Source organism: Carya illinoinensis, chromosome 9 (genome assembly GCF_018687715.1).
Source record: "Carya illinoinensis cultivar Pawnee chromosome 9, C.illinoinensisPawnee_v1, whole genome shotgun sequence".
NCBI lineage: Eukaryota > Viridiplantae > Streptophyta > Magnoliopsida > Fagales > Juglandaceae > Carya > Carya illinoinensis.
In genome coordinates this window covers 34,224,384-34,237,606 of record NC_056760.1, presented here as the reverse complement: position 1 = coordinate 34,237,606, position 13,223 = coordinate 34,224,384, and the positions used below count along the sequence as shown (strand labels likewise).

At 34.3% G+C, this 13,223-nt stretch overlaps 1 protein-coding gene across 1 annotated transcript; it reads right to left on the bottom strand.

Annotated features, from left to right (window-relative positions):
• Positions 1-702: 702 nt before the first annotated feature.
• LOC122277028 lies at positions 703-2,091 on the bottom strand. Its single transcript, XM_043086912.1, has one exon. The coding sequence runs from the start codon at positions 2,089-2,091 to the stop codon at positions 703-705; it is 1,389 nt and encodes a 462-aa protein (XP_042942846.1).
• Positions 2,092-13,223: the final 11,132 nt, after the last annotated feature.

The following is a 13,223-nucleotide window of genomic DNA, read 5'->3' as shown; positions in this document are numbered from 1 at the left end:
AACCTTCCGTGTCTACCCACACAGGAATATGGTCTGAGTAAGAAACAGCCCCATGTATAACTTTTGTACCAGGGAATAAGTCCAACCAGCTGTCCGTGGCTACCCAACGGTCAATTCTTTCACAAATGCGTGCTCCTGCTTCTCTTCTGTTACACCATGTATAAGCAGGCCCCGAGAATCCCAAGTCCATCAACTGACAGTCCGAGAGGACAGCCCGAAAGGCATCCAGTTGACATTGTGGTCTCATCCTGCCGCCCCACTTCTCATTGTGGTCCAACACTTCATTAAAATCTCCATACACCAGCCATGGTTTATCAACTTTACTAGCAATTTCTCTAAGTAAATCCCAAGTTCTATTTCGTTTAGAGGTCTCGGGATGGCCGTAAAAGCCTGTGAGAAACCAGTCTCTACTACACCCATCATTACTACTAATGCTAGCATGTATATGGTTAGTCGAGAAGCTAAGAATTTTCACATTAACATCTGCATTCCATAATAAAGCTAGCCCACCACTTCTTCCACAACAGTCAACAGAAAGACAATTAGGAAGTCCTAACCTTGCTCTGTAGTTGTCCATCACGCGAGAGGTGATCTTTGTCTCCTGCAAGAAGACCACATCGGGATCTTCCTTCCTGATTAAATCACGAAGGGTTCTGAATCCACGTGGGTTCCCAAGCCCACGGGGATTCCAGCTTAGTAGCTTCATTGGACCCGGCGGGGCTGCCCCGCAGCCACCACCGATCCGTTGTACTCTCCAGCCTCCAGCAAACCCTCAGGTAAGCTCGTAGAGGTCCTCTTTGCCTTACGCGTATCATCATCATCACAGGTTGGAGCTGACCGTTTTCGACCAGCTTTGATGGTGGATGTCTCTTCTGGTGCAGACCCAGCGGTCCCCGTCCGGTTCCTACCTCGCTTTCTTCGTTTGGGCCGAGAGAGCCCATTGGGAGTGGGCTCTAGTGTGGCCATCACGAGGTCCAGTGGAAACCCGTGAGGGTGTGGGTTCGAGGCCCCGGCCCTTGGGGAGATTTCCTGATCGTTGGATGCGGCCTCATCCGAGCCATTGGCAGCACCGTCTTCCTCGGGTTGTGCTTGGTTACTCAGGCCATCATCATTCGATATCCCCCCATTCCTCTGGTTATCTCCCAATTGTTGTTCGAAGATGGGGACGTTAAAAAGCTGTGCTGGCTCTATTATTTCGTTCCCCTGTTCTCGGATACTCGAGTCCTCCGGTCGTGCGTCCTGCGAGGCCTGAGTCTGTCCCATAGATGGAGCCTCCGTGCTCGGGGCAGGGTGCTTCCCCGCGTTACTATCTTTCTGCCCGTACTTTGGGTTGTTGAATCCCCCGCCAGTTGACTGAGCCGCCCTCAGCCATTGTCCATAGGGAAGGCTCTCCTCTTTGGGATCTGTGCTTCGGATTTTCCAGCTATCACACTCCTTGTGGGAGTGTCCCAGCCTCCCACATTGGTAACAAAAATCCGGCAGCCTCTCGTAGGTGAATCTAACCCAGTACTCTCGGTGGTCACCCAGGCTTATCCTCTTCCTCCGTAGCAGAGGCTTCGTGATATCAAGCGCTAACCGAACCCGCATGTACTCCCCCCATGCAAGGTCGTCATAATCTACATCCACCTCAATAACCTTGCCTAGCGTATCCCCAATTAGTTTGCCCACGTATTCATTGCATGCGATCATTGGTAAATCATGGATTCTTACCCAAAAATCTGCCGTTGTCATAGAAACTTCATGCGCCTGTAGATGGCCCTCGAATTCCTTAGTAAGCACCAACTGTTTGTTGAAAGTCCATGGACCATCGTGTAGAACTCGTACCTTGTCTCTAGGTTCATCGAACTCCACCAGCATCAATCCCTGAGTTAGGTCACGGAACTTAATGTTCTTCGTCGGTCTCCACACCCGGCGCATTGTCTGCTTGAAGGCCTCCCGATTGAAGTATCGCTCCGTAAGCAGCCTGACCATCAGGGATTTCTCACCCCGAACTCTAACATCTTCAAGCCGTTCTGTTTCCACCACTACTCCTGCCGATTCCTCTGCAGTAAGGGAAAGTTTCTCATAGAGTGCTCGTAGTTCTTCCTCCATTCTGTTTCTGCCGTAGTCCGTAACGGCCTCCGTACCCCTACCAGGGGGAAAAAAACAAGACCACCCACACCACCTACACAGGGTAGGAAACGGCCTCTACGCTGCTCTGCAGAGAGAGAGCAGAGAGAGGATGGTCCAACTCAAAGTTATCATTTGTTAGCTATAAATTTTAAATATATAAATTTTGTATGTCTTTTATAAAAATATGGATTCTATCAAGAAAAAATAAAATTTTTACATTTTTAATAGTGGAATTCATTTTTGTTATAAAGGACTTGTGTAGGATTTGTACATTTAGAACTTGTATATATTAGTTTTTTATATAAAAATAGATGTTTTCTTTCTAATAATGTGTAAATTTAGTGTTTTAATCCTAGGAGTTGGCTCAAGTGGTAAAGGTCTTAGACTTGTGGATATGCTCTCCCTAGATCTAAGGTTTAAATCTTTTAAAATACAAATAATCTCTATTGACTATCGGATTAAAAATTTTCTTCTTAAATTATCTAAAATGCACTCACGAAAAATTACTTGTTGAGAATCTGTTGAGGATTAGTCGGAACGCTCTTTCTACACACGTGCCAATAAAAAGATGGTATTTATATTTTTACACGTGAGAATACACTAAACTCACCCACCCCTGAGTAAACATTATAAAACTTAAAGTAAATAAAATAAAATATAAAATTGAATATTGTCCACCTTGGGTGGTTTGTTCAGGGCGGCGCCAGAAATATTGGATTCGGCACTTTCTCAAATGCTAAGGAAACCTTGGATATGGGAAATCCGGCCCTGGAATGCGGAATTAGCCAAATTCGATTCTCCCACTCCCAGTGTCAAATTTGGCCACGTCGATCTAGAAAATAGTCAAACTTGACCACAAAGACTCTGGCGCCTCTGAATTTTCCGATCGCTATTCATGGAGTCAACAACCATTAGCGCCACCGCCACCTTGAGTGACGGCCGGACTAATTGCATTTTCTGATTTCTCTAACCATTTATCGGGAGGCAGCTAAAATTGTAGTTGAAGATTGTCTTAAAATATAATTAGTATTACGGTTGTTGATAATTTTTCTAGGGTTTTAGATTTTTTTTTTTATTTAATAAATCTTAATTCAGTGTGGTTTTGCTTATAATAAAACTAAATGAATAACAAGTTCGTTATTTAGGATCGGAAAAATTTAGTTATAAGCACAATTATATATTAAAATGTACATTAATTTAATATAATTAGTTAAAAAATAAATTTTATTAAAAATAATATTAATTTAAATTTTAAATATAAAAAAATTAATATTAATATAGTAATTTTGATAATACTTAATAAAACTCTCGAGATCATGGGGGCGTAAAACCTAAATTTTACACAAAATTCTGACAACAACGTGACTTTGGGAAAAATACATATATATTAAAAATGTTTCTGTCGGCAAGGATACTTATCTTTGAAGGGAATATTATTCTAAACCAAAATTTATATAATATATTTTGAAATAATTTATGACACCCTCTTAATATAATAATAATAATAATAATAATAATAATAATAATATAACATCAATTATGCCAGTACTTGGTTCTTCTTTAATAAATAAAAATCATGATATATATATTACGTACATTTCAGACTTTTCAGTCGGTCATAAACCATAATAAAATTCCATAATTTGTTTTAATCATTTCCTTAAAATTATTTGATAAATATAAAATATAAAATGGTGTAATGAATATTTTCCTAGTTTAAATCATTTACTTTCACTAAACAAAAAAAACTTGACTTTGTTTGGATCTTTGAATGAACTCAACTTATCCCAGTTAAGTTTTATGTTAGACATATGCTAATATCTAAATACACAATTTTTAAATAACTAAACATCATTCATTTCAAAACTAATTTACATATAAGATTCATGACTTTTTTTTAAATCGAACACTTTTTTACATGTGAGATTTATAACCTTTTTTAATTTCTTATAAATATATCAAAATTTATCTTAACATTTAAGTTTATTTTAAATATATTTTATAAAACTCACTCCACCATCTTAACTCATTACTATTCATAAAAAACTCAACTCAACATTCAATAAAAGCCTTAAACACGTCCCTTTATGCTTGTTAGTTATATGGTTAAAGAATCACACGCTAACAAGTTTACAAATGATGTTGTACGTTAAGAGAGCTTTGAAAATGGATCGAGGGCATGGAAATGTGTGAAATCCTAAGAAAATTAAATATTGTAATCCTACGTCCTCATTTTATTTATATCCTATTATGCTTACGTGATATTTCTAATCAATTTGTTTATTTTTATAAATTAGATGAGATAAGTTAAATAAAATATTATTAAAATATATTATTTTTATATTAAAATTTTAAAAAAATTATATTAAAATTTTAAAAAATTTAAATTATTTATTTTATTTTATATAAAAATTTAAAAAAATAATAATAATTAAGATGAAGCTAAAGTTTTATGAAAACAAACAATGCCACTCGCGTGGCATTAATACAGAACGGCAACAAGGAGGGTGAGCGAGTGGCATATGTCCTGTAAGTCAGGTGTTATAAATTGCCCTTTATCCTAGATGATTGTTTCATGGATAATGCTACACATCCCGCTTAATGATCCCGTTTTAGTTTTCCGCTTGACGTGGATATCCACTTGTAGGTTAACTTTATTTCTTTTTCTCACTTTTTGAAAGCTGAAACAAAGCCCTCCGTGTTTTATCGTTTTACCCATCCTCCCTCGACTTCACAGGCAAACATCTCCCCTCCAGTTTGCATTGCCCCGCACTACCCATCCCGCGCAGGTCTTCATCTCCCCTGCTCCAACGACATCCCCTCCAGTAGACATTGGAGATGAATCATTCAAGAAAGGGGTTGGACTCACATAAAGAACCTCTAAAATTCTAGATTCAGATTTCCAATTAAATGGGGACCATAATTCAGTAGTAATATGCAATTCATAGTAATATGCAATTCATACTTTTGGGTTGCAGAAAATCCGAAGCTAAATTCCAAGCTACCTGTACGTGTGGCTGCTAATGTCTCTTTGCCTCTCTCTCACATTACATCCAATAAAAACCAGAGGCTCTCCAGATTACACAATGATATCCCCTCCCTCACTAGCACATAAAACCCATAAAAAAAATCTTAGCCTTAGAAATCTCCCGTTGTTTGTGTTTGTTTGTCGACGGCTACTTCAATATCTGCAACTGGGTTCAAGGGAAATTTGTGCTCCTCCTTCCATGGAAGCTGGGGAATTTCAATAGCTGGTGAAGATTATGCCACGTTAGCCAAGTCAGTACCAAACCATGTTCGAATTGGAAAGCCGGTGATAGCGCGATCCATGATGAAGAACGTCAATGAAGGAAAGGGTCTCTTTGCGCCGATTGTTGTTGTTCCTCGTAACTTCATGTTTGACTATTTTCACATGTTGTATCTTTGTTGAATGAGGCTGGTCAGAGATTGAGGGTGTGGGAGACGACTTCAGAGATGAGGTTGAGCAGGTCGGAGATGGATGTTGTCGGAGATGAAGACCTACGAGGGAGGGGTTGTGTGGGGCAGGGGAGATGAAGCCCTCCGTGGGATGGGTGGTGCGAGGAAATGACTGGAGGGGAGATTTTTGCCTACGAAGTCAAGGGAGGGAATGGGTAAAACGGGTAAGGCCTTGTTTCAGGCTTAAAGTGAGAAAAATAAATCAAGTTAGCGTCCCAGGTGGGGTATCCACGTCAAGCGGGAAGCTAAAACGGGACCATTGAGCAGGACATGTAGCATTATCCTTGTTTCATATCTATACCTTTTGACTTTACTTACTACCTTCATAAATGTTCCAAAAAGGAAAACAACTCGCAGTGTACACATACATTTGATTCTGATTCTACCTCTTAAAATTTTAACTCATTCATGTATTAACTTTAAGAATTTTTAAATCATTAATATTTATTATTTTATGTATCACCCTGTCATTTTCATCATCCTTATATATCTATAAAAATAGTATATTGATAATCATTTATACAATACAAGAAATTTAAAGTGAATGATATTAAATTCTTGAAGAGCTAATTTAATATTACAATCTTTCAATTCTTTTACTACTTCTCTTTAATTTCAAAATACGTTATCAGCATGAGACTCTAGTATATTATGTTGTTCTTTTGATCTTTGGCAACATACATACGTCACATTTTCCAATCACTATCATGTCAAATTTTACAAAACTCGAATTTTGTTATCCTTGATGTTTTTTGAATTAATTATTGATCTTAAATCCTTGATATTGAGATTCATGTTGATGGAATGAATCTTATAAATACTATTAAGGTAAGAAATGGAGCATCTTTGTACGATTGTGCTAAAGCAATTATTTTCCATGTTTACCGTCTATATTGAAAATTGAAAATTGAGTACCTACAAATTCTAAATTATTATAAGATCCCATGTTTCCTCTTTTGTGGCTTTGGGCACCAACCTCCAATCCTTAAAATTTATTAGAATCAAACTATCAGCTCTTGCTATCATGCTACCAAACCTAGCCATCTTTAAGTCTTGCTTTTTAATGGGTTGACCAAGATTATTGAGCTTCATCTCAATTGGCTCCCCTTTTTGTAGATACCAAATGTCATGAATTGAGTGTAATGGTCTCTTACTCTACCCTCATTGTTATCTGCATAAATGAATTTAGTGATATTGTTAATATCTTGTAAATATGAATTCATAATGAAATAAATATAAAGTAAAAAAGAAACATACCAACCATGACAACAAAATGATTTCCAATGTTAGAGAACAAGTTGACATTTTCCGATTGTGATTATGGTGCTAGTGGTACAGATATGTATGGTTGGATCTCTCCCTTGTATATGTGGATAGTTGGGGCCCCATTTGTATCAATGTAAAATGTTGAGACCCTTTTTGTGAGGATAATGATAGCTGCGTAAGACAATCTACAGAAGGGAATGACTCCATCATATACATACACGGAATCACAAATGCATATTATAATTACAAAAATATAATTAAATATAATTTAATTCATACGTATTAATAATGCAACTCACTAGGGGTGTAACCGGTCCGGTTTGGTCCGGTTTTGGACAAAATCTAGGACCGAACCGGTAGGTACCGGTTTTGTATTTTTCAAAACCGATTACGCACCTATTTTCCTTATAAACCGGTATTCCGGTTTTACCGGTTTTCGGTCCAGTTTGGTCCGGTTTTCCGGTTTTAATAAAATATAAATTTGTCATTAAAAAATTCTGTTTTTTAAAAAAAAAAAAAAACTGATTTAAAAATTCTGTTTTAAAAATCTGCTATGTAAAAATAATCTGCTATAACAAATCTGTTTTATAAAAAAAATCTGTTATGTAAAAAAAAACTGTTACAAAAAATCTGCCTTATAAATTGTTAATATGCTATCTAAACAAAATTCTACTATATAAAAAACTGTTACAACACAAAAACTGAAATATGAAATCTAGTGTAAAAAAAATATGTTCTAAGCTTATAAGCCTTTAAATAAAACTGCTACAAGAAAATAAAATCTACAATAAAAAAAAAAAAATCTGCTATGAAATAAAATAAGTCCAAAATTACAAGTCCAAAAGTCCAATAAATTACAAGTCCAAATTCCAAATGTCTAAATTACAAATCCAAAGGTCTAACAAATTACAAATCCAAATACCAAAAGTCTAAAATACAAATAAAAAAGTCTAACAAATTACAAGTCCAAAAGTCCAACAAATTACAAGTCCAAATAGCATTAATATTAGATTACAATCACATACTTTATAAAATAATAGACCAAGCAATTTAGCAATCACACACTTTATAAAATAATAGACCAAGCAATTTAAAAAACATATTAATATTATTTAAGCCACATGCACGTACAAGTAGTAATTTAGCAAATTACTAAAATAATGTTCATCAAATAAATAAACTAACAAAGAAAAAATATATCACATTGCCGGATCGTGTTAAACTCCAATAGATTTCTTTTTTCACTAACTAAGAATATACTACGGTTATTACCAAAATAATATTCATCAAATAAATAAATTAAAATATATATATATATATGTGAACTAGCAGTTAAGTTAGTCTATATATATATATATATATTTTATAAGGTGTGAGATCATGACACCTAAGCAAAATACACATTTGGAAAATATCTTAAGAACATAGATTTAAAATATAACTTAGTCTATATTGTGTGAGATCATGACACCTAATTGTGGTAGTGCTTGGATATACATGATTAAATGCATATTTCTATGAGTGATTGGATCATGTCATATATATGAAAATCCCTGAAAGAAATAAAATGGAGTACATAAAACATATACCAGAAGATAGAAACACAAATATAAATATTTGTGAAGTATTATTTTATTATCATAATGCAAAATTACAGAAATTTGAGGCTCTTTGCCTCAATCTTTAAACGTTCTTGCTCTTCAAAAATCTGCATGCCTCTCCTATCTAAAGGAGTAGCCACTCGAAAAGAAGAGTTAAGCAAAGATTTTAAATCTCTGTTCTCTCGCTTTACTGCTTCTATCTTCATGTTGGATTCCATAAGAAGCCTCTGAAAGATAAAAATTTTCTCGTGGAGTTGGTCAACCCCACCAGTCCTGGATTGCAGTCGCTGAGAATATGCGACAATGGCTGATGAGTATCGAGTACCGAGACTCACAAGCTCGTAGATAAGTTCATTTTCTGACTTATTAGTCAGATCATTATTTGATTGCATAATAGCACCTACGGAAGAAGCAGAAACAACTGGTGAACGAGGTGCAGAATACCTCATGTATTGGTAATGAGAAGATTGCTGAGCCATTGCAAAATGAGAAAGCAGAAAGAGATTGTAGAGTAAGAATGCAGACTAATTTCAGAAAAGTGAAGAAGATGAGATGCGAAAGAAGATGAACTGAATAATTCTTTTATAGAGAAAATTATGACGAATCATCTCTCGTGAAGCATTTCTGTACAAGAGACAAGAACAAAGTAGTGTCATAGCTATGCGGCGCCTGACAACTACAGAAGACCTATAAAAATCATGCGGATCAGAGTTGTCTGGTTTAAAACAGAGTGCCACCGATTTTGTTAAAAAGAGAGAGAGAGAGAGAGAGAGAGAGGGATGGGATGAATATTATAACTATATTTATTAATAGACTAAAATTAGTATAGTAACAAACTAACAAAAATTGCTGCAGACCAAAGAGGGATGGGATGAAAGAGAAACATCCTAAAAATTACCATGGGTCCATGAGAGGGGCTGCGTGAGGGGAGGTTCACGGCGTCGACGAGGGCTGTGCGTGGAAGACCCACCGAGATGCACCAGGGCAGTGAGGCACGACAGTTACTGTGAGGAAGAAACCGAAGTTTGAAGAGTGAAGATTCAAGAAGAAGAATGGAAGAAGAAGAAGAAGAGACTAGAGAGAGGAGATTGGGAGTCGGCGCAGGGCAGCAGGTATGAGGAGAGAAGGAAAAAAAAATGTTCTGTAAACCTAATTTTCACAAAACGCACCGTATAGTTAAGATCTCTTCTCAGGCTGGGCTGTAGTGGCAGTGAATGGGCTAGGCCCAAAATAGAGAAAAAACACACTTAAATGGCCAAAATAAGCCCAGTAAAAAAATAGAGGGTCCAATAAAATAAAAATGGTACAATAAAATAAATACAAAACAATTAAAAACACTATAACAATTATATTATTAAATATAAAATAATAACTAAGACTATTATAGTATTAGTGTTACTACTACATATAAGTCTATATATAGACTATATAGTTATACATTAAAGAATATAATTATTAATGACTATTAGTATTAGTATATATATATGTATAATAAACCATTAGTATTAATATTTAATACTATAAGTCTATATTAGACTATTAGTATTAGTATATATATATTACTATATTAGTATTAGTTATAGTTATATAATATATTAGACAATATAATAGTATTAATGGTAAGCTATTAGTATAGCTATATATTAGTATTAGTTATGGACCTTATGGTGAATCAGTGATTTAGTATAACTATATCAGTATGAGTATAACTTAGTCTATATTAGACTATTAGTATCATTATAAATATTAGTATTCATTATAGTGATTATAACTACCATATAATGATATTAATATTTGTTAATTGTTATAGTGAGTTTGTTTTATTATAACTATATTTTTTTTTATAGGTAAAAGAAGTTTTATTGATCCACGTAAATAAGCAAAGCCCGAGTACATAAGAGATATACGAAGAAGAGCCTAATTACTAAACTACGTGCTATTGATTGTAGCATACAAATCGTTTAGGCTCGTTCCATTCCATATTATAGAAGAGGCCCACAACAACAAAGTGTGAAAGAAAAAGTCTCTAAAACTTTCTGGGGAGCGTTCCTTATCCTCAACTATATTACTGATAGACTATATTGATAGTATTAGTATATTAATTTAGTATTAGTGTTATTATATCATTATTTTATATATGATTATAAAATTATACATAGACTTAAAGTATAATACTAATAGTAATATAGTTTTAGATTATTAGTATTTAGTATTAGGTCATACAATTTAAATTGTATTAATATAATAGACTATATATATATATAATAGACTACATGGTTATACATAATAAATTAAAGAATATAACAATGCAATATAGTATTAATACTATAAGTCTATAAGTCTATATTAGACTATTAGTATGATTATAAATATTAGTGATTATTATAACTATATTATTAATAGACTATAGTGATTATTTTATATGTGATTATTTAGTGTAGTGATTTAGTTACTAAAATTAGTATAGTAGTTTAAACTTTAGTATTAGTTTATTATAGTTTATACATAGACTGAAAGTTTGAAAGTATAATATTAATAGTAAATTAGTAATATAATATTAGACTATTAGTATTTAGTATTAAGTCATAATATTTGACTATTTATTATTAGTGATTATTTCAAAATTTAGTAATAATATTTGACTATTTGAGTAATTTTTTTTTTCTTAGTTCTTACTAGTTACTTCTTATAATAAAATGTTATTAATAATATATATTTATAATATTATATATTAAAAGCATATGATGAATTAAATTTTTATGTTCAAGATTAAACATTTATTTTATAAATTATAAGTCCATTATCTTATATATAATTATAATTTATATTATTTTATATAAAAAGTCTATATAATATAAAACATATTATATATAATATTAATATATATATATATATATATAAACAGTACCGGTCCGGTCCGGTCCGGGCCGGTCCACTGTTAAGTGAAACCGGAACCGGCCGGTTTCCTAGTTATAAAAACCGGTTCCGGACCGGACCGGCCCAAAACCGGCACAACCGGTCCGGTCCGGTTTGGTCCGGTCCGGTTTTCCGGTTTTCCGGTTTTTTTTTTACACCCCTACAACTCACATGCAGAATGGAGTTAAATCATCAAAGTTGAAAAGAATATAGAGATGTATTTGAATCCACAATATAAAATTGAGACAAATGTCAACAACTTCTCATTTAGAATCATCAGAGTTTCTAGATAGCTTATTGAATACCATCTGTGCAGATTTTAAATAGTTAGAACAAAACGTCAGTAATTTCTCCAACAAATATCTTTTAGCAATGGAATTTTCTGGCACAACTTCACACATGAAACTTAATTCTATGGAGGTACCTACCACAAATATCATGAGATGGCCATGAGTTTTTTTAGAATATGTTTTTACTATAAATGATTAATGTATTTTTTTTTTAATTCAATAACTATGTCATACTTCTCAATAGTATACATCCATCGATAATGAACTGGTCCTTTAAGCTTGTATTATGCAACTAAATGTATAACCATGTGCACTATAACCTTGAAAAATGATGGTGAAAATTTCATTTATAAATGACACAATATGTAGGGTACTCTAGATTCTAATCAGTCCAAATTTTCAAGTTGTATCATTTTCGAACAAACTCCCCTAAAGGATCCATATAGCTTTATTAAAGGTTCTATAACTTTCTTAGGCAATGACTCACACAATGCAATTGGCAGGAACTCTTGTATCAGTATATGGCTATCATGACTTTTCATGCCTACTATAATACGCTATTGAAGTGTGACACAACAGAAAATATTTGAAGCATAATTATCTGGCACTTTTACATTTTTTTATAACCTTTAACAAGCCATCTTTTTCTTTGTTACTCATTGGGAAAACAACTTGAGGCAAATGTCTAGTTTTCAACTTTGATAACTGGATGAAGTTGTGATATCAAACCCATCTTTCAATATATTGTAAAATTTATTAATTTTCTCGTTGATTTTCATCTTGCACTCCAACTTCTCTTGCTTCCACACCTATTTCAAGCCCACCTTTAACTATTTCAGTATCAAATATAGAAAAACTTTATGTAACATGATTGTCATCCCACTAGAACCTTCATGTGTTTGCTCGTTATTGTATGGGATATCAATAGCATAGTAAGTTGTCTCTCGTTTTCTTTCCCCATGAGCATACCAAATGGCGTAATTCTGAGAAATTTCACTGCTAATCAAATAATCATATACTATGTTGGGCATGAATGGCATACGGTATCCATATTTTCTACATGGGCAACAAATCGATGAATTTATAGGACAACTCTCACATGCAAATTTTAAAAACTCCTTGACACTATCGATGTACTTTTTTGTATGTTGAAGTTGTGACTTCTCTCTAGAAAGAGAATGTGTGACTTCTCTCTAGAAAAAAACAAATATCTCCGTCAAGTTTTGCCGGAGAGGAAGGTGTGAGTCTCGTCTCTACCTTGCTCTCCATCTCGCTTTCCTTTTCCGTTTCTTTTCTGCTACCTATATATGAATATACTTATATGGTAGTATTTTTTCATCGGTTTACATTTTCTTAGATCTGTAGCTTTCTGACCATGAAAAGTCGACACACGCCCCACCACGACGTTCCCCTTCTACTGATCTACTAGAACGACGCGAAACCGCCCCAAAATTGTCGGTGTGTGGCCCTCACGCACCGTACCAGGAGATTCCCCACCCTTTGATCCTTCAGATCGACTTGCCCTCTTCTCCATTCTATTGGCGCGTGCTCCTCACGCGCC